At 42.7% G+C, this 21,576-nt stretch overlaps 1 protein-coding gene across 3 annotated transcripts; it reads left to right on the plus strand.

Annotated features, from left to right (window-relative positions):
* Positions 1–203: 203 nt before the first annotated feature.
* On the plus strand, positions 204–20,312 carry HDDC2 (HD domain containing 2). Of its 3 annotated transcripts, XR_011074971.1 has the most exons (8): positions 204–323; positions 1,570–1,691; positions 3,549–3,651; positions 10,144–10,212; positions 14,283–14,421; positions 17,631–17,729; positions 18,371–18,489; positions 19,341–20,312. XR_011074971.1 is itself a non-coding variant. In XM_068551278.1 (7 exons), exons 1-6 carry the CDS (start codon positions 252–254, stop codon positions 17,726–17,728), a joined length of 603 nt encoding a protein of 200 aa, XP_068407379.1. In that variant the 5' UTR covers positions 204–251; the 3' UTR covers position 17,729; positions 19,341–20,312. The 3 variants fall into 3 exon arrangements, 2 of the variants coding, with proteins under 2 accessions (XP_068407379.1, XP_068407378.1); XM_068551278.1 differs by lacking the exon at positions 18,371–18,489; XM_068551277.1 differs by lacking the exons at positions 18,371–18,489; positions 19,341–20,312 and having other exon boundaries at positions 17,631–17,978.
* The last annotated feature ends 1,264 nt before the right edge of the window (positions 20,313–21,576 follow it).

Below are 21,576 nucleotides of genomic sequence, written 5' to 3' on the forward strand. Positions count from 1 at the left end.
TCCAAGTACAGTGCCTCTCCCTTGGATGGTGCGATGCCCAACGGCAGCCACTAGGGCCAGGAAGGTGGAAGACTGGACAGAACGCCCGGAGAAAACCAGGGTGAGGAAATGGAGAAGGAGGAAGGAGAGGAGGAGAGGGAAGGAGGGGTAGGGAGGAAGAATGGGAGGAGCTTCAGTGGGCGGGGCTTCGGGGGAGGAGCTTCGAGCGGCGGTCGCGCTGCCGGCCCAGACCTGTCGGGATCGGTAGCCGCATGGCTGCGCCCATTTCGGGCCGCGGAGCCCGGAACCTGCTGCAGTTCCTGCGGCTGGTGGGGCAGCTCAAGGTGAGCGGGCGCCGGGAGGGCCGCATGGGGCCCGGGTCGCGGCTGCGCGGAGAGAGGCCGGGGCCGGCCGCGGGGCGACGAGGCTCCTGCTCCCCACCTGGCCCGAGGCCTGCCCCCTTCCTCCGTTCTCCCGACCTCGTGGGGTCGGCAGAGGAAGCCCTTCCGGATGGATGCGGTCGTGCGTCCGGACCGTGGGCGGAGGAAGCAAGTGGCGGAGACTGCGTGGCCGGGTTGCTAGGACCGACCCCAGGCCGGTAGGAGTCCGAGCCGCGCTGTTCCCTGTGTCAGCCTGGCGCTCCGATGGGGCCGGCCCAGGCGGCCTTTCGAGAGGTTTCTGGAGGGGATCCGGCGCGGTGATGTGCTGGTCCCTCTGCCCGCGTCTGCTCGGAGTACTTTTGGGGCTCACGACCCCACAACCGGCCAAGTGGGAAGATCAGAACCCATTGGTCCTGCAGGGTTTCAGTGGAGTGCTTAAAATCTGTCTCACAATTACTTATAGAAATAACAAGACTTTTTTTTTTTTTTTTTTTAAACGGAGGATTTTATGTAGCACACACTGGAGTTACATCCCAGGGGTCCTCCTCCTGCTGGCCCACCCCTGGCCACACCCAGTTAATGATTTTGCAGAATTTCTCCAAGTTCAAAGCAGATTATCTGTTTCATGCCATTGTTTCTACAGTTTATAAAATTCTTTAGAAATGTAAACTCCCGAGTCTCACAGGATCACATCATGCTCTGAGTAAAAGGAAGAGTCATGACTGGTGGGTAGCATGAAGCAGTTAGAAATGCCTTATCCTTTCTGCTTCAGAATTTGGAAGTCTGTCGCTTGTTCAAATTCAGAGCTTTCACCACAGTTTCTGCTTGTGTCTAATGAGTTGTTTGAAGTAAAACTTACCAACTCTTATAGTTAGGAAAGATAAGATACTTTACAGTTTTGTTCTTATGTTTTAAGGACTTGTATATGATCTGTACATCAGTACATCGGTAACACGGAGTAACTTGACTTTTGGACTTATGTATTGTATACTTGTGAATTATTCCTCCCTCCCTCTCTCTTTCTCATTCTCTGCCCTCACTGGTTTATTTGATTCCAGAAGTTGATCATTTAGGTTAGTTAAGCGTCTTTTAATATGTACTGAAACCATGACCCAGCTTCTGTGCCCTATTCCCTGGACTTCTCTTGAAGAGCACCGTAGATAGTTAAAATACTTATTTTTATCAATTGTTTTCTGTTCATTTTTATCAGAGAGTCCCACGTACTGGCTGGGTATACAGAAATGTCCAGAAGCCAGAGAGCGTATCAGATCACATGTATAGGATGGCAATTATGGCTCTGGTGACCAAAGATGAACATCTTAACAAAGACCGGTAAGCTGTGAACTTTGGTGCCAGTTAGGGTCTGTGGGTATGCATGACTCTTCATGACTGAGGCCTGTGTCAAATTCTTGTAGCTTAGTGTATATGTCAAGAAAAATTACTTGAGGCAAACCATACAGATTCAGGATGTGCAAGGGGCACTATATGCTGATCGCTTCAGTTTTTGTAAACTGCACTCTGGGTTTTCTCCTGGCAAGTGAAAGAGCCTGCTTTGGTCTCAAGGAAACTTAAGTGTGATGTGAGGGTTTCCAGGGCCTTGAAGGTAAGTGTCTTTTGTCTAAAATTGTATCCATACACTGTGTACCTTTATTTCACCCCTTTTCTGAATAGTAGCACTTATTTGTGAAGTGACCTTTTTGAAACTGTATGTGCAGGAAAGAGCTGAGAAAGATATCCTCTCTCCCTTCAGTCAACCAACAAGTGTTTAAAATGCTTTTTGAGGGACTTCCCTGGTGGTCCAGTGGGTAAGACTCCACGCCCAATGCAAGGGCCCTGAGTTTGATCCCTGGGTGGGGAACTAGATCCGGCATGAATGCCACAACTAAGACCTGGCTCAGCCAAAATAAATAAGTAAAATAAAAAATAAAATGCTTTTTGAGCGCAGGACAAACTTTCCTAGCAATACAGTATAAGATAGTAAATAAAACCCAGATGAATTACACAGGCCCGGAGTGGCTTCCGTACAGAGCACAAAATAAATTAAGTTAGAAAATTTAACCGGAGAGATCACCTGTTCTTGGGCGGTCTTAATGGAGGAGACAGAATCGGAGTTGACCTCTAAGGTGTTGATTAGGTGGAGAAGTAGAAGACAGCACATAAAGAGAAGGGCAGAGAAACCAAATCTCTGATGGTAGGAAAGTAAAGGTCTATTTTGGAGTTGATAAGTAAATCAAATTGATTGAAACAAAGGTCCATTAGGGAGTCTCAGGGGCCCTGTTACTCTGTAGATGGAGTAGAATTTAGGAGATTTTTGGCAGATAGTACAAGATGAGCACGGTGTCAGATGGAGAGGCACGTAAGAACAGTCTGAGATTTGAACTAGATGAGAGAGCAACTGCAGGCAGGAACACCTGTGAGACAGCTGTGAGGCCTTCTTCTGCCTTGGTGGTGGTGGGAACATAAAACAGACTGGCCCTCTGGGGCATTTATCTCATGAGCTGCCTTTATTATTTTGATGATGTTTATCCTAATCACTAATCATTATCACTAATAATTATAATCATTTGTTGAATAATCAACATGTTTCAGGAACATAAATTATCAAATTTAATTTTCATACCAAAGTTATGAAGTATTATTACCCCTTTTTTACAGATGATAAAAATGAAGGCTGCAAAACTCATCATTTAAAGAAATTAAGTAACTTGGCAAAGGTCACACAGCTAATAGTTGTTGATTGCTGGATGCAAACTCAGATCTGTCCAACTCTACCCATTTCTCTATAAAGGGCCTCATTTTGACCTCTGACTAGTACATTGGGGAAATGATAGTTTTTGAATTTTGTATCAGTAAGTAAATGCTATAACCTAGATCACCTCCTGGCTTTTTAATCTAAAGTTATCAACCTTTTAAAGTGACATTTGAGAAACCAGCTATTTTTTTTTTTAATTCATGCTAACAATTTCCCCTGTATTCTCATGTACTGTGCTGAATATTAACTAGCAGTTTTGATTCAGAACTGTTGCGGGCTGGCAGAATATAATTACTTTAGAAAATACTGCATTAAAATAAAATACTCCATGAGTCTGGAGAAAGAAAACTATATTGTGTAACGTCAAAGTAGTATAGAGAAGGAATCTGTAGTGAATATAATTCTGTGTAATTATTCACCATTTCTTGCCTGGTCAGATGTGTACGCCTAGCCCTGGTTCATGATATGGCAGAATGCATCGTTGGGGACATAGCACCAGCAGATAACATCCCCAAAGAAGAAAAACATAGGCGAGAAGAGGTCAGTGTTGACTGTTGACTCCACAAAAGACCACCAGAAAAACCCACTGCTGAGACAAAGCTAAGTTTATTAGACCTGTTGCAGTAAGGGAGAGTACCTCCTTGACAGAGTTTTAGTAGTGTCTCAGAAAGGAGGGTCAAGGGAGGGTATTTATAGAGTTTTAGGGCCTGGGCTGGAGGATGTTTGGATGCATCTTACAAGAGGAGCTACTATCTTACAAGATGGGATTGCACAGAGTTTAGGACATAATAACTTTGGGGCGGTAGGGCTGGTGAGCCAAGGTCTTAACAAGCGTCTTGAAGGGCAAGCTGTTAGTGCTTACTCTATTTTGGGTGGTTTACAATCTTACCTTCCAGAAGTAAGGATTTCTTGGAATAAGCAGTGAATTGGTTTTGCTTATCCTAAGCCTTGTTTAATACAGAGACAGGACATTTTGTTGGTTTCAGTTCTTGTGGAGGGGCATAGAGGGGACCTGAACACAAGAGTACAGCTAGTACGGCTTTCATTAGAACAATGGATATAGCTGGAACTTGAAGGAATTCTCCATGCTAGTTTAAGCTCTTTGGAGAGAAGTTCTATAAAGCCCAAGAATAATCATTATTATAATTAGTATTTAGTAAATTTTAAATTAGTCCTTTAATTTAGTGGTTAAAAGTAAAGAAAAAAATTTTGTATTAGTAAAAAATGAATAACATCAATAAAACATTGTCTGCTGATTTGGACTCTAAATCAGAGCCCAGGGACAAAGAGGAAGACACATTTGAAACAGAGACTGGAAAATCCAGGAAGGTTTCTTTTTTAATGCTGAATGGCTGGTTCCCAATTCAGGGATTATAGCAAGCTGCTTTTATTGTAGGCCAGAGAGATTGATCCTAAATGTCTAAGTCAACAGATCCTTCATCAAGGTGGTTTAACAGGGAAGGTGGGCTTAAATACCTGTTCTGGAGCTGGCGGAGGCTAGAGCTCAGTAGCCAACAGCATTTTTGCCCCTCTAGAGGCAAAAAGATCTATAAGGAGTCTCAGTTTAGGAGTTCCAGCACAACCTAAATTATGGTAGTAAGGGGACTAGTGTAAGGAATGTGTTCTTAGTGTAAATACAGGTCCAGAACACATGAGCATCGTGACAGTCTGTAAAAAGGGAGGAGCTAAGGGAATGTTTCTCTGCAGGAGTCTAGACTGTCCTGAATAAAGAATTCCTAGGTTGATTGGCAGGATTAACACAAAAAGAAACCAATTAGCTCAAGATACTGAGTTGCGGAAAGGAGTTAGCCCCAAACCAGAGGATGTTGGGTATTGACATATGACATAGAGAAAAAGGAGGAGGAAAAGACTCCTCAATTATATAGCACGTTTCAGGATGTACGATAGTTTCATTCAAGGTTAAATGTATACCTTGTGGAGGAGAAATCACATACTGAAGTACCAGAGGGTGATCAGAGACCTTAAAGTGACGCAAAGGAAGAAGATAGCGTTCCCGTATAGGCACACAAGGAATGTGAGGTTCACTCCACAGAGGAGCGAGTCAGAACCTTCTGAAGAAAAAACATTCAGTAGGAAGGATCTCCAACCACTGGAGACAGAGAAAACCTACCTCTGTCCTGACAGAAGCTGAGTCCTGGCTAGTGACACCCCCCGGAGGGGCATAGAGGGGACTTGACACTCAGAGTGCTGCTTCTTCCTGGACGCCGTATCCAGGCAACGATGAAAAACCTGCCCAGCCTCATTAAACCTCCTGGCTGCTGCCCACTCCATCTGATTTACAGGAAAATAAATATCATCAGAAGGGACAGGGGAAGCATCTTAAAGAACCCCAAGTTCTTGGACAGGAAACCAAAGGCTTGGGGAGTGCTGATACTTCCTTGCCTCTTCCTCTGCTAGTTAGGATTTGGGACAGAGAAAAAGATCTGGGAGGTGAACAATTCTTTATGCAAATGGTGTTTATGAGTAAGATTTGGATGTCTGAGCCATAACTTAAGATAATTAAATGAGGGTTTCTTGGCTCCTCAAGGTGGAATGCACATACTGAAAACCAGGAAGTATTATTTGCCCAGAGGCTAGCCAATGGCATCAGAAAGGCTTTAAACCAAAGTAGGAATGGGAGGAAAAATACTTGATAAAATTGGAAGGCTGATTGTCTTGGAGGAGAGTAGGTATTAAGATGAAAGGGAGAATGAAGGTGTAGAAGAGAAAATTCAGCGGGGCCAAAAGTAATACTTGTAGTCTGACTCCCCTCCTAAACAGGATAAAATAAACTTCATATTATAACCCTAGTTGGTAAATGATGCCTGGTAGGGATCATTAAGAAGTAGTGGGATGAAGCTTGACTCTGGAATATAGCAATAGCAGGTTATATTCCTTTGCAAAGGGAAAACTTATTAAAACAGAAGGCAGAGTTATGATATATATGTACCTGAGAGTTAAAGTTGCTGAAGAACTAGAGGTTAAAAGGGGAAGAACCAAACTTTATTATGGGAGTAAACATGGCAAGATGGAGAAAGTGAAAAATACAGTGAACATTTTACAGAGTGCTTTTCCTGTGCCAGATAATGAGCACTTTATATATATTAACTATTTAATCCTCACAGCAATCCTTTCAGGTAGGTACCACTATTAATGGTACAGATAGTACCCACTAAAATGGGTACTATCTGTACCCATTTTACAGATGAGAAACCTGAAGGACAAAGAAGTAACTTGCACAGGGTTCCACAGCTAGTAAATGGCAAGCATGGTTTCAAACCCCATCAGAATCTACAGTTTGTCATTAACTGTTTCACTCTTTAGCCTCACCAATGATGTGTGAGTGATGAATACTGCTTTCTGGGTGCTTGTCACAAAACTGACAGACATTTACTGAAAGCTTCACTCAGCACAGAACTGTAGGCAGATTCTTGACATGCTTTGCTAACAGGAAGAAGCTAGGGAAATTATCACTCTAAATCTGTGTGAACAAGACAAAACTCAGTTTAGAAGTGGGAGTGGCAGGACTCACCATCAGGAAGGGAAAGTCTGACATCTTCAGCCATTTGTCCTGGACTTGAATAAAGTCAATTTCAGTGGCTCATTTGAAAAGGTAGGCATGATTCTGTGGCATATGCGGCCAAACAAGGAATAACAACTAAGAGGTCTCAAAATGCAATTCTGATTGTATAATAACAAATGATATCAATGAGTTTAGGTCCAGAAAATCATTGCTCAATTTCAGGAAAAGAGCAAAAACGTATTCGTTTGCTATGTTTTGTTTTTTAAAAGACATGGTGATTTTAGTCACCAGGAAGTTTATTAATCAGTCAGTAATCACATGTGATGTCTAAAAAGCCAACTCAGCCTTGGGCTGCATTTATAGAAACAGAGCATTTGGCATGATGGAAGCTTTGGTTCCACTGTGTTTTGGGGTCAGACCACATATCAATCACTATATTCAGTGCTGGGTGCATCGCTCTGAAGGAAATAAAGTAATCCCTTGTCAAAGCAGGACTTTTATGTTCATATTCTAAAAGTTTAGATTTTGATATGTCTCTGTACCTATATGTTATTCAGTTCATTCTTTTCAAACAAAAGCAATGGGCAAACTTATGTTTCTAGAATAGTGTAGAGAAAAGCGATCTATTTATAAAGACACTATTAATTTTTGAAAGTGCAAAGTATTTTCTCAAGTATTTTGCTGAGATTTATGAAAAAGAAACAAGGGACAATGCAGGTACAAAATACCCTAAATTTCATACCACTAAGGCTGTTGTAATGCTACAAACCATTCAAGATGGTGATGTTAGTTACAAGAGCAGATCGTTGACACTGGCCAATATGGTTTGCTCTGGAAGTGGTTGTATTCTATAACATTTTTTTCTCCCAGTAATAAATAATTATATATACAAATACTCATTTTTATTTTTATTGCTTTTTCCCATCTCACCATTTGATTTTATGTGAGACCTTTGCCACTTTTATATACCCACTTTGCCAAAAGTGGTTCTTACAACCATATTCTTTTCAAAGAGCCTAAGCTCTAGTTAGAAGAACTGGACCAGATTAAGAGGCATAGGATGAAGACAGTGAAGGAATTGGAAGCCATTTGAGAGTAGATTGCAGACCTCATGCCCCCAAAATGTGATATTTTAGAATTTTGGAGCAACATAGAAATGAAGGAAGAGATGGGAACGAGAGGGGCTCCTGGGACTTGGAGACAAGAAATATGTACTGAACACACCCTCCATGCTCCCACTCTCTCATCTCTGCTTTTCTGTGGGTTTTGGCTCTCCAGGCTCTACTCGAGGCTTCTGTCTCCCAGCCTCTGCTGGGCAACTCATGCAGATGGTCCCTGAGTGGCTGGTTTGAGCTACATGCCCATCCCTTGGACCAATCACTGGTCGCAGAGATTCTGTCCCAGCTGGGCCACTGCCCACCTGTTTGACATTGTGTTTTTATGAGGCAGGAAGGCAGAAGAGCTGGGGCTAGGCATAGTGGAAGGACTACAGGGACAATTTTCAGCTTGATGTAAGAAAGTACTTTCTACCAATGCTGCCTAAAGCCCATTTGGGTAACCTCTTGAGGTGCTGGGTTCCCACCACTGGACATGTTTGTGGAGGGAGGATAAGAAGTGCCCAGGGATGCTGCTGGATGGTTTGCCTCGTTACCCTTTAACATCTCTTTTCAGCCTGTGAGTCTGTGAGCCTACGAAATGCTACTTGTAATTTCCTTTATGTTAATAACAATATCTGCCCATTTGTGTAGTGCTTTAAATTTTGCAATAAAAACATTTTAACAATAAAAAATGAACATAATGGTATACAAAAAATTTCTTTGAGATTTGTAATTCACTGATACTTTCCTCTTCTCCCCACATTCAGGTTTGTTTTAACTCTAGTATGCTTATGGTTGAAATTCATGTGGGCATCTTGTGATTCATCCACAAGATGTAAAATCCATAAAACTCTTAGAGGAAAACATAGGCAGAACCCTCTATGAAATAAATCACAGCAAGATCCTTTTTGACCCACCTCCTAGAGTAATGGAAATAAAAACAAAAATAAGCAAATGGGACCTAATGAAACTTAAACGCTTTTGCACAGCAAAGGAAACCATAAACAAGACAAAAAGACAACCCTCAGAATGGGAGAAAGTGTTTCCAAATGAAGCGACTGACAAAGGATTAATCTCCAAAATATACAAGCAGCTCATGCAGCTCAATATCAAAAAAACAAACAACCCAATCCAAAAATGGGTGGAAGACCTAAATAGACATTTCTCCAAAGAAGATATACAGATTGCCAACAAACACATGAAAGGATGCTCAACATCACTAATCATTAGAGAAATGCAAATCAAAACCACAATGAGGTATCACCTCACACCGTCAGAATGGCCTTCACCACAAAATCTACAAACAATAAATGTTGGAGAGGGTGTGGAGAAAAGGGAACCCTCTTGCACTGTTGGTGGGAATGTAAATTGATACAGCCACTATGGAGAACAGTATGGAGATTCCTTTAAAAACTAAACATAGAACTACCATATGACCCAGCAATCCCACTACTGGGCATATACCCTGAGAAAACCATAATTCAAAAAGAGTCATGTATCACAATGTTCACTGCAGCACTGTTTACAATATCTAGGACATGGAAGCAACCTAAGTGTCCATCGACAGATGAATGGGTAAAGACTATGTGGCACATATATACAATGGAATATTAGCCATAAAAAGAAACGAATTTGAGTTATTTGTAGTGAGGTGGATGGACCTAGAGTCTGTCATACAGAGTGAAGTAAGTCAGAAAGAGAAAAACAAATACCATATGCTAACACATATACATGGAATCTAAAAAAAAAAAAATGGTTCTGACGAACCTAGGAGCAGGACAGGAATAAAGATGCAGATGTAGAGAATGGACTTGAGGACACGGGGAGGGGGAAGGGGAAGCTGGGACGAAGTGAGAGAGTGGCATGGACATATATACGCTACCAAATGTAAAATAGATGGCTAGTGGGAAGCAGCCGCACAGCACAGGGAGATCAGCTTGGTGCTTTGTGACCGCCTAGGGGGGTGGGATAGGGAGGGTGGGAGGAAGATGCAAGAGGGAGGGGATATGGGGACATATGTGTATGTATGGCTGGTTCGCTTTGTTATAAAGCAAAAACTAACACAACATTGTAAAGCAATTGTACTCCAATAAAGATGTAAAAAAAAAAAAAAAGATGTAAAATCCTTGGCCTCGCTTCTGATATCTCTGTAATCATTTCACACCCTCCTCATAGTCCGTTTTTGTGTCTGGTGTGCTGTAGGCCACAAAATAAGTGCTCGTGAATAAATACATATGAACAAATACATTTATTTAATGTACACAACTGCCCTCCCTGTAAGCCTAAATATTGTCCAATATCCTGCTGCCCCTTTGGGAGTTATGTGTAAGGGTTTGGGTCCATTATTTGGCATTTGTAGATGAGTTGTTAAATAAATGTGACTATGATTAAAACAATGATTTGGTATTTCAGGAAGCTATGAAGCAGCTAACCCAGCTCCTCCCAGAGGATCTCAGAAAAGAGCTCTACGAACTCTGGGAAGTAAGTATATCTGATGGGCCGCTTTTTATCGTAACTGAATTTATATGGCTCATCAGTGTTTCGTTTGAGTTAGACTATCTCAATAAGCTGCCTCCAACTTGTTGCTTTTTCGGTCGTGTCAGTTTCTCACCTCCCAGCTGCTGCAGGAACTTCTCAGGACTAATAGTAACTTTTCTTCCCATTTCCCCATTTCCCTTGTCACCGTAAAGCCTGGCACGGATACTGACTCACAGCCCCTGGATCTCCTGATGCACTGCTCTCATCCTCCAGCCTGTCAACCTCACACCCCCCCACCCAGCCCCCGTCTCTGGTCCTTGAAAGGAATGTAGGCTTTGGGGTAGCTCAGAACTGGGTTCCCACCTCGCTCACCACTTGCTGACCTTGGGCTCCTTCCCCTCCCTGAGTCAGCTGTCCATCTCTGAAACCATTAAGGGGTGTTAGGGCTGAGTGAGGTCAAGGCCAGGTGCTGCCAGGGAGCCCAGCATGGAACGTGGGCCCTGTGGGCGCTCAGTCCCTCCCTGGTGCTGCGGAGAGCAAGGACCGCCAAGGCGGGTGGGCTGGAGGGAAGGGGCGGAAAGAGCCCGGCAGACTCTATGCTGCCACTACTCCCCCTCCTGGTGCTGTTTTCCAGCTGTGAAGGGAAAACGACAAACAAACCCCTGCCTACTGCAGTTTCTCACTTCCCTCCAACCCCACTGACCCTCCCTTGCTTGAGCCTCTAGCCCCACCCCTTATGCTTGGGTAGCCCTGCCTCTCACTCTCACTTTTCATGTTTCCTTCAAAGCCCTGCTCCCTCCTCCTGTCTTCTGAACCTGACCTTCCACCTGTTCTTTCACCCCCTAAAACTCATAAGTACCTCCAAATAAGACCTTATTTGGAGCTAGGATTTTTACAGAGGTCATCAAGTTAAATGAGGTCATTTGGGTGGGGCGCTTTTCCAATATGACTGGTGTCCTTATAAAAAAGGGGAGTTTGGGTGTAGAGACACACATATTGGAAGAATACCATGTGAGCATGAAGAAGGCCATCTGTAAGCCAAGGACAGAGGCCTGGAGCAGTTCCTTCCCTCACAGCCCTCAGAAGGAACCAACCCTGCAAATACCCTAAATTTCCAATTCCCAGCCTCCAGAACTGGGAGATAATAAATTTCTGTTGCTTAAGCCACCCAGTTTGTGGTACTTTTTACAGCAGCCTTAGAAAACTAATTCTCTCTTTCTTCCTCTTTCCCTGATACTGTGCAGTGGCTACTTTATTGTATTCTTCATTATTTTTAAATTATCTCTATATTCTCTCTCTTTGGCTCTTTACTGTATCTGTTAGAGTTTTGTATGGTTATAGCTAAAGAAAGCCTGTTTCCAACTCCCTTATTTTATGGATAAGAAGACTGGAGACTAAAGAGCTTTGCCTTGCCCAAGGTCTCTTAGCTAGCTGGTGACAAAGCAAGGCCACAAGCCTGCCTCCTAACTCAGCATTTTCTTTATGTCATTATGCTGTATGTCAATTAACTGAACAAGCATTTATAGTTCTTTTGTATTCATGATACTGTGTCAGTTACTTACTATTAATTGTAAGAGACCCTTGGTTTCCAGGGGCTGCTGTAACAAATTACCACGAACTTGGATGGCTTAAAACAACAGTGTATTGTCTCACAGTTTTGGAGGCCAGAAGTCCAAATCAAGGTGTAGGCAGGGCCATGCTCCCTGAAGGCTCTGGAGGAGGATCCTTCCTTGCCTCTCCCTAGCTTCTGGTGAATGTGTCTTCCAGCTTTGACATCCTTGCCTTCTGAATACGTTGTTTGAGTCTCTGCCTCCTTAGTCAGGTGATGTTCTTCCTGTGTCTGTATCTGTGCCCAGATTTCCCTCTCGTAAGGACGTCGGTCATTGGATTAAGGTCCATCCTAATCCATTATGACTTTATCTTAATTTGATTACATCTGCAAAGAGTCTATTTCCAAATAAGGTTACATTCGTACGTTACAGGTAGACATATTTTGTGGGAACACTATTCAACAGAGAACACAGATTCTCATATTAACTTAGCATGTTTTAGATTCATTTACATTGGCTTCAATACCAGATTTCCAAGGTTCAAATTACTGGCTCCTCTGTTTACTAGCTGTGTGATCTTGGGCAACTTACTGAACCTCTCTGTGTCTCAATTTCCTCATGGTACTAATAGTAGTATACCTATTTTATATACCTATACTATATAATACTATACCTATACTATACTATACTATACCTATACTAATACTATAAAATGGTACTAATAGTAGTATACCTATTTTATAGGGTTGCATGGCAATCAAATGAATATATGTAAAGCAGTTAGAATATTGCCTGACACATACTACACTCTATTTTTCTGTCTCCAGTCCATATGTTCTGATTTTGATTTAAGAAAATAGGGTCATTCTGTACCCAGGGAACTTAGTACTGGTTACATAGAAAATGGCGGTTGATTGATTTCTGAAACGTTAATCACTGCTATTCACAACTGTAAATAGCTATCAGCCCAGAGGGTCACATCTAGTTATAGCAATTAAATATCCTTGATTATAATTTATCTTTTACCATAGAAGTGTGAAGTCAAATTTTAGTAAGTCAAGGGAAAACATTTTCATTTTTTTCCTCAAAGTATCACACAAAGATATCCACCCTACCACCTGCATTTTGCTTTAAAGAAATAACCCTTTGAATCCCAAGGCAAAGCAATAGCTGCTCCCTGCCATATGCTGAATGCCTGGCACACTCACCTGCCCTTGGATTGTTTCCCAACATGCAGCTGAAGATACTGTTGGGTTAACAAGTACCCCTTAAAAAAGCCTCTCTCTGTTCTATCCTTTGAAGTACAAGTGCAGTATTTTGGTGGGGAGTTTGATATACAGCAACATGAGGGTCCTGGGTCCCAGAGGGAGAGTCACTAGGAGGTGGGAAAGTGGAACACATAAAAGACAAACTTTATATATGTCAATACTTCATGTAGGGCCAATCTTTCCCCAAGGGAGAGGGAGGTAACCTTTGATCTTCCTCTCCTTTCCTCTCTTTCTCTTTCCTTCGGTCCTCCATGTTGAGAACCTGGCACTTGTATCTCTTTCCTGCTTGAAATCCTCATCCTTCTGTTGTTCTGCAAACCCCAATCAGAGCTGCATCTAATAAAAACCAAGAAATCTTCAGTGATTCACATCACATCACCCTGCTGAGAAAGCGTGACAGGTTCATTATCTGAACACATCTAGGGTGGAATTACAAATGAGAACTTGGCAGGGAAATCAGTTGGGAATACTTTGGTCTTAATAGAAGAATGGTTCTATATAGTATTAATTGGGACTGGTGGTTTTGTGACATGTGTCATACACTAAGAAGCAGGCTGCCTCTTACTTCTGGTCTGCACTGAGGAGGGAGGGAACAAAGGGAAGAGGAAAGGTAAAAAAGCCACTCCCCGTCCACTACCTTCACCGCCTCCCTGCCACCAACACATGCACATACCCATGGCATGAAGAGTTCTCAGACCCTGGCTGTATCCTCAAGAGTCATAACCCGGAGGGACTTGATTAACTCCTCCCTATCTGGAAAGCAAGGACAGAGATTTCCATTGTAGAGTGGTAACCGAAATTAAATGAGAAAGCTAGAAATTCACTTCAAAAGGAAAAGGAAGTGTGACATTACATGGAGAGGGAAATAATTTGAGAAGCATAAGATGAAATATTAGCTTGAAGTTGAAAAGACCTGCTCTACTCAGGTGGATTAAAGAATAATGATCCTGAAGACAAGTTACTAAACAGGAAGGAAAATGCTTGGAAGTGTCCAGGTGAACACCTGAGGCCTCGCAGGCATCGGGTGGAATAGATGGAGCTGTGAGCACCGCCTTCCCACATGCAGCACCGCTGTTAAGCTGTGGAATTGCAGGTGACTAGTCTCTCTGATGGGTTTGTATGCAGTGGAGAAATGTGGCCCGTACAGAATGTGCTTTTAGCTGTGACTCTGATTTCAGGTACCAGAATGAGAATTTTCCTGGAATAACCTATCATGCAGCCCTAATCGTGTGGCTTTAATTGTCCCTTTACTTAGGAATATGAGACCCAATCTAGTGCAGAAGCTAAATTTGTGAAGCAGCTGGACCAATGTGAAATGATTCTTCAGGCATCTGAATATGAAGACCTTGAGAACAAACCTGGGAGACTGCAGGACTTCTTCAATTCCACAGCAGGTACGCAATGCTGTTTTCAATAAGCATCATTTGAGTTTGGCTTAGTTTACTCCTAGTGTATATAATGTTAGTCATAACATTATATTATACACCCACTGTTGTTACCCTCCTCTGACGGTTTCGTATAGAGCATCTGAGAAGCAAATGGTCGGATTTATGGTATGAGGCGACCTAGTGCACAAGAGCATTGCCGCCCTGGAGTCTGTGCGCCAGGTTCACGTCACACATACTAGCTGTGTGCGTCCAGGCAGTCTCCTGACCTCTCTGTGTCCTCTCTGAAGAATGGAAATCATAATACCCTACTTAAGACATAGGCTGGTTTTGAGATTCAACAGAGATGGTGTATGTCAAATGCATTATAATATGTAAGTGCTTTATAGATGTCAGGCCACGTTATGGTGGAGGTAGAAATAGAGATTTAAGAAGAGAAAACCCCAAACAGCTGAAGTCACCGTCGTCGTTATAGCTCTTCAGAGCACAGGCCTAAAGTCAAACCGCATGGGTTTGAATCCTGGTTCTGCCACATACAATTTATGTAACTTCCAGTAAATTAATACTTAACCTAGCTCTGGGCCTTCGTTTCCTTATTTTTAACTTGAGGATAATCACAAAATCTACTTTATAGGGTTATGTGAGGATATATGTGAAGTGCTTAGAATAATGGCTGGCAACAAGCCTTAGCCATCTTCATTGTGATTCAGCTTCTGGAGTGAGGCACCAGGTGCACTGACCGCTGGTGTTCATGTTGCTCCCTGGAGTAGAACTCCATCTCTCTCCCCCGGGAGTTCTTCAGGCTCAGCCCAGCCTCCATCTCCCCTGAGAATACTGTTAGCGATGATTTTTGGGGGACCTCTCTGGACCCTTTTGTGACCTCATCAAGTAGAGGAAAGTCCCAGCTCCAAAATATGATTTGCACTGTAATGAAGTTGATTTGATTTTCCTTCTCTCTTTTCCAGCCCCACTACCTCTGCCCTAGACAAGGCCCTCATTATTTCTGTATTGGACTGTTGTTATAACCACCTCATTTAACCCGCTAGGCTCATGAGTTCATCCTGCATGTCTCGGTGCTTTCCTCCTTTGTAGATATAGGTATCGTCACCTCTTTGTTTTTTAAACGTTTGTGGCTTTCCTCTTCTGACACTTTTTAAGTCGTCTGAACAGCTCTGCAGGCTAAGGCCGCTCAGCTGTCTGGTTTCCTCTCCTAATCCTCCCTGTCACAGCTGAGCGTTCCCTTCTTTTTGCTCAATCTGCCCTTGGTCTGCAGCTTGCCTTAGCGTTGTCACAGTCTGACCTGCATTCTCCGAAATGATGTTCCTCGCTGGGTTTCTTTCCCAAACCCCACTTGCCCACCCTGCCCTATCGTAAGCTGTTTGAGGGCTGAGACCAACCAGCTTTGTCTGATCTGTCCTTGATATAGGTGATGCTCAAAATGTTTGACTTTGGTTCAATGGAATAGTGTTGTAAACCAGGGGTCAGCCAGCTATAGCCTGTGGGCCACACTGGCTGCTGCTTGTCTCTATCAATAAAGCTTTACTGAAACAGCCACGCTCTGTCTTTCTCTGTTGTCTATACTGCTTTCATGCTACAGCAGCAGAGCTGAGTAGTTGGCAGCAAAGACCAAACAGTTCACAAAACCTAAAATATTTACTATCTGACTCTTTACCAAAAAAGGTTTGACCAATGATTGGGTTACTAGATAGCATATTTCCCCAATAAGGTAATAAAAATATGTCATGTTTATGTTGTTCTTTGCATTTTAATACTATTATCTTCTATTTTGGTACAGTCACAATGAAAAATAGAAAATGAAACATGAGAATACTAGTACAATCAAAAACTATGGGAGCTGGAAGGGTCATCTGGTTTAAACTCCACATTTTATTGAGGAAGAAACTTGAGCCTGGAAAGAGGGTGATGTGCCCACAGCTGAGTTGAGATTAAAATTCACTGCACTTTCTACTCTGGTGCACTCTTTCTAGTAAAAAATTAGTAAACTTAAACAGTGTAAATGATGTAAGAAATGGTTTCTTACCATTTCTTGCCCTGGTTTGGACCAGGGTAGTAATGGTAGAAAAAGTAAGAAGTCAAATTCTGGATATATTTTGAGTATAGAGTCGACAGGATTTGTGTATGGGGGGTTTATGAGAGGAGTTTGAGGATTTTGGACTTCCCACTAGACAGGAAAGATGGGGGGAAGAATAGGTTTGGAGGAAGAAAATCAGGGGTCCCAGAAACCAAGGGAAGAAAGTGTTTCAAGAGGGCAGGAGTAGCCATCAGATTTAGGAACACGGAGCTGATCGGTATCCTTGGTAAAAGCAGTTTTGGTGGAATGATGGTAAGTCTGACAGCATGACTTTTACACAGTGGGGCAGAGGGTGGCCTGGAAGCAACGAGGAGCGTGGAGGACAGGCCCTGGCCTGGTGGTAGGAGCTGCATGAGACAGAAGACAGCCGCGCCTGGAGGGGCTGCAGAGAAAGCTGTATCCTCAGGACGAGTAGGTGTCAGGGCAAGAAAGTGAAGGGGACATTCAGAGAAGAGTTTGAGCCTAGCGAATCAATGGAATAGAGTTAACTGTGGAATGAAGAGCAAGCAACAAAAGGCACTGGCAAGAGAAGACAGGGAAGAAGAGACGGTGGGTTTAACGCCCCCCGCGTGCTAGCCAGCATCTACCTAAGATAGCTCGGAGCTTGGTTGCTGCCCAGGGCAGAAGCCCAGAGGGTGCCAAGGAGCCAGGAAGACAGCACAGACTAGCCGGTTTCATTGTAGATGTTTGCGTCCTGGGACAGCCCAGACCCCCTGGTCTTCCTATCAGTCTTTATATATGTAGGTGCATTGTTCCCCACAACGAATTGCAGATTCAGAATGGACAGCGATTGTTCTCAGTTCTCTGGACTCCATCCTCCCTGAGTTTCCCTACAGTTCCTGGTAGGGGTATTCAGAGGCTGCCTGGTGAGGTTTTCCCCAGCTCTGCCTGAGCTGTAGTTCTTTGCCTGATTCTCATCCTCATGCTTGATAGCAGCTGGGGTGACGTAGCATAAGCTCCGAGTGGTTGCCTTTGGCCTCTCTCCAGGACCTGGAATCTTACTCTGCGTTGGAGTGAAGTATGGGTCAGATCACAGACTCGAGCTCCTGACAAGCCCTAGGATCCAGCCGGAGAAACTGATGTATTCACTTGTCATTATCTTTTTCCCCATCTTCTTGCATTGCAGGAAAATTCAGTCACCCTGAGATAGCCCAGCTTGTTTCTGAACTTGAGGCAGAAAGAAACGCTAACATAGCTGCCGCCGCCAGTGAGCCACACTCGTGAGGTGCACTCCTGTAACAAACATTTTATTTTTCTGTTTCATGGTATTGTGTTTTGCCACTGTTGGTCTGTTGATTCCCCAGATGTGAGTCTGTTTATTTTCAATTGCCGGGACTCCAGCAAGAAACGTGATACAATTTGGACAGTAAAAGAAGCTACAGAACAGGGTGTGGTCCTGAAAATGCCCTGGATGAAGACTTGGAGGGTGGGGGGCTTTTTATGAACTGAATAAATAAATTTTGAAAACCTTAAACTTTGGAATATTTATTACTGACTTTAAGTCATCTTATTCTGAGTTAATAACCTACCTCCCTGAAGGCCAGATTCATTGAACAACAGAAAATTTAATTATGATTGCTTTTAAGAAGATTCTTCAGCTGGCTTAGTGATAAGGATCCAGGAAAGACAAAAGTATCATAATGCATTCTCCCATCAGATGAAATGTTGCTGTATTCAGATTCTGCAGCCAGATTTTTAATTCACTATGATCTGCTTTAGGCCCCTGATCATAGACTTGTAAACCTGGTAACTGGTTCTGACCCCCTGCTCAATCCTTTCTGTCATTTGGGGATATAAATCTGGGCATGCGATCTCAAATGGCATTTCTCTTCCTCTGTTTTTCCCTGGCTGATTTATATTCTTTAGACCTTGATTATGAGAATATTTATCACCAGACAAGAAATATATGAGCTATACTGGGTCACGGGACCTTTTGGAGAGAACACATCCGACCCAACTTCTTCCCCTCATTTCCCTTTCATAGGGTAAGTGATCTGCCCGCTTGCCTTTACATGTTGCACAGCCACTGAGTGGTGAGGAAAGGGAGGCTATCCTTGCAGACCTGCTCAGTAGTTTGGTGGGAGCATAATGCCTGTCCCTTTAATGCAAATGTCAGTTTCCATTTGAAGAAGGCCTAAAAAGGCTGGCAGGGTGAGAATCCTAGGCACCGTTTCTTTGGAAACTGCAGTATCCATGGATACCCAATCTGCCGGAAGCAAGGTGCATGATCTCTTTAGGAGCAACACAAACGTGTACATAGAGCTGATCTGCATTGAAAAGAGCAGTGCTTCTCTGCACTGAAATGCTGTTGCATCACAGCAACAGTATGTAAAAAGCAGTAAATAGTTGAAAGTCAGCAAAGTCTGGTTATTAATTGGAGATATGGTTAAGAAGAAAACAACTGTATCTATCAGTGTTTTGGAGTTTTTTTCTCCTGGCATGAAAACATGCACACAAAATAACCCTTGATAAAGTTCAAATATTTATAACCAGAAGATTTTCTGTGGCCCTGGAGTTTTATTTGGGTTGTTTGCCTGCTGTAATTTTCATAAATCCACACAGAGACTTTCGAAGTCTTTACTGGGTCAGACTTAATACTGGTCACAATCATTATCTCAGTTTTCCATTTACCTACCAAATGAGGGTTCACACTTAGTCCTAAAGCTTCCTTATTGGGCTAATATATTTAAAAACAGAAAATGTAATGGTGTTATAAATAAAATATCCTTTAAAAAGGACAAAACGAAGATCAATAAAAGAAGATAGCTATTGCATTCACCAGCCAGTGTCTACAAATAGTTAAGCATTATCAATCTAATGTTTTTTTTCTTCTTAGATACCTGTGCTACTTGTCTGGAATTGGTCTTCTGAATAACAAACCCTAGAACTATGTTGCCGAGTAAATAATTATTCTTGGGTCGAACTGTTGGTTCGCAGACTGGCTCCTCTACATGGACGGCAAGGAGAGACTGCAGAAGAGGCAGGCACTCCAGCTTAGTAGGTGGCCAGTTCACAAGCAAGGCAACTTACATAGGCAGCTTGTCAGCGGCGGCCTCAAGACAAGATCTCTGCACTCGCCTGTCAGAATCTTGAGTTTATATAGAAGCTTTAACTGGCTTCAGTCAGTCATGTGTACCATCCAGATGGTCTCAATCATTACTGTCTCAAGGCAGCATCCTTGAAACAGCTCCTTGTGTGGGAATGGTAGGTGGAACACACATTACACGCACAGGGATGGGGTGAGGACCCTCCGATTGCCTGGGTCCAGCTCTCTGGTCAGCTGGTGGTCACATCCTCGTGATGACCTCCTCCAGCATGAACTCGACAAAAAAAAGAATTCCTTGTTACCTCTTAGGAATGAGGAAGAGACTACCCTGCACTCAAAAAGAGGAGCAGCTGGAAGGGTTGGTCTGCAGGGGGCACCTCAGGCTAGTTCTCCCTGCCTGGTCCCTGGGGCTGATCCGGGTCGGGTGGAGGTGGGGGTGGTTCCTTCTCCAAAACAATTCCTTGTTTTCCCATTGTTTGTGGGCTACCATTTCCCTAGCTCTTAGGTAATTCTCAATGCCCTTATATTTGACAAATACTAATTCTAACAGAATGGCCAACCTGTTCATCTTAAAGTCTTGTAACATATGCTCTGGGATAAATGACTAACGAAGTGCCTTGGGAAGAGCATCCTCTGTACCCTGCATTTTTATTTAAGTAACTTGCCAGTCTTTATAGACAAAGTGAGATTGGGGATGATTTCTGTGGGAGATTTAGGATTATGTTATTTGTGGTTTGCCTTGATATATATACTCTTTATGGTAGAAACTGAAAGTCAAGTAGAAATAAAATAAAGAACTTTACCATTCTTAAATAAAGATTATCAAAAATAACCATAAGATTTTGCCAAATATAGTTTGAAATTATATTTGAATGCCAGGTTTGAAGAAGTTGCTTTACATGTCATATTTAAATCACTTTTTAACCTTATCACCACCTTCCTTTATTGTACCCATCCACACTCCAATTTAATAAAAAGTGAGAGGAGAGGCTTGGGGTGAAAGTTCACAACCTTATGCACCATTTTACAGTGAAGTTCAACAACTTTCAAGCTGATGGGTAATTTTGGAACAATGCACTGTGGTAGAAGAGCCGCTTAGATTCCCAGAGTTCTCTTCACGTTGACCACTGTGAGTGGCATGGCTTATCAGGACAGTTTGTTCTGTTGTCTACGGTTCAAGAGCAGATTTATAAGAAAATGTGTAATTTAGGGAAAGATACAGATTGCTTTGCTGACATGACCTACCAATTGTCATAGTCTATGAGATACGAGTTTAAGATAAATTTGCAGTGTAAATTTCTGAATATTTTCCATCAAAGCAACAGGATTTAAAAAGTAATGAATGGTTAAATTACGGAATGGCTTACTTAAAAAAAAAACAACAACAGTTTATTTTGTAATCACAATTCACATTGGAATTTTCAATTATTGAGATGCATTTTTGGTATCATACATGTTGTGGCATTTCGTATACTTGGCTGACCTGACCTGAAGTCGTTTTGATTTGTTAGCAAAAGGCTATGTCCATTGTGTGCAAATACTGTTCAGTACTTGTGGAACACTTTAAACTACTGCATGTGAACTAAGCCCAGCTGGACAAAATAGGGCAACTCAGCGGCCAGTCAAGTTGGGACATACTTGCCCGTGCAAAGTCAGGGAGACACGAGCAGCTCCTGAGTGAGTCAGCAGTGAGAAGATGAGACCTACCAGCCAACAACTGATTTAATTATTCTACTCACACATCTCATGACAAAATGAAAAAAGATATGTCACGGCCTTTATATCACTCCCAGATCAGAGGGAATAATTTTAATTAAAAACAAACTTTTCAATTAATAGAGGTGATGTGAATATAGTTTTTACAAAACTGATGAAATTAGAATTTTTGAAGAATGGTTTAAAATAAACAGCTAGGGACTTTCCTGGTGGTCTAGTGGTTAAGACTCCGTGCTCCCAATGCAGGGGACCCGGGTTCGATCCCTGGTCAGGGAACTAGATTCTGCATGCTGCAACTAAGACCCGGCGC

The sequence above is a fragment of the Eschrichtius robustus genome, chromosome 9, assembly GCF_028021215.1.
Source record: "Eschrichtius robustus isolate mEscRob2 chromosome 9, mEscRob2.pri, whole genome shotgun sequence".
NCBI classification, from domain to species: domain Eukaryota; kingdom Metazoa; phylum Chordata; class Mammalia; order Artiodactyla; family Eschrichtiidae; genus Eschrichtius; species Eschrichtius robustus.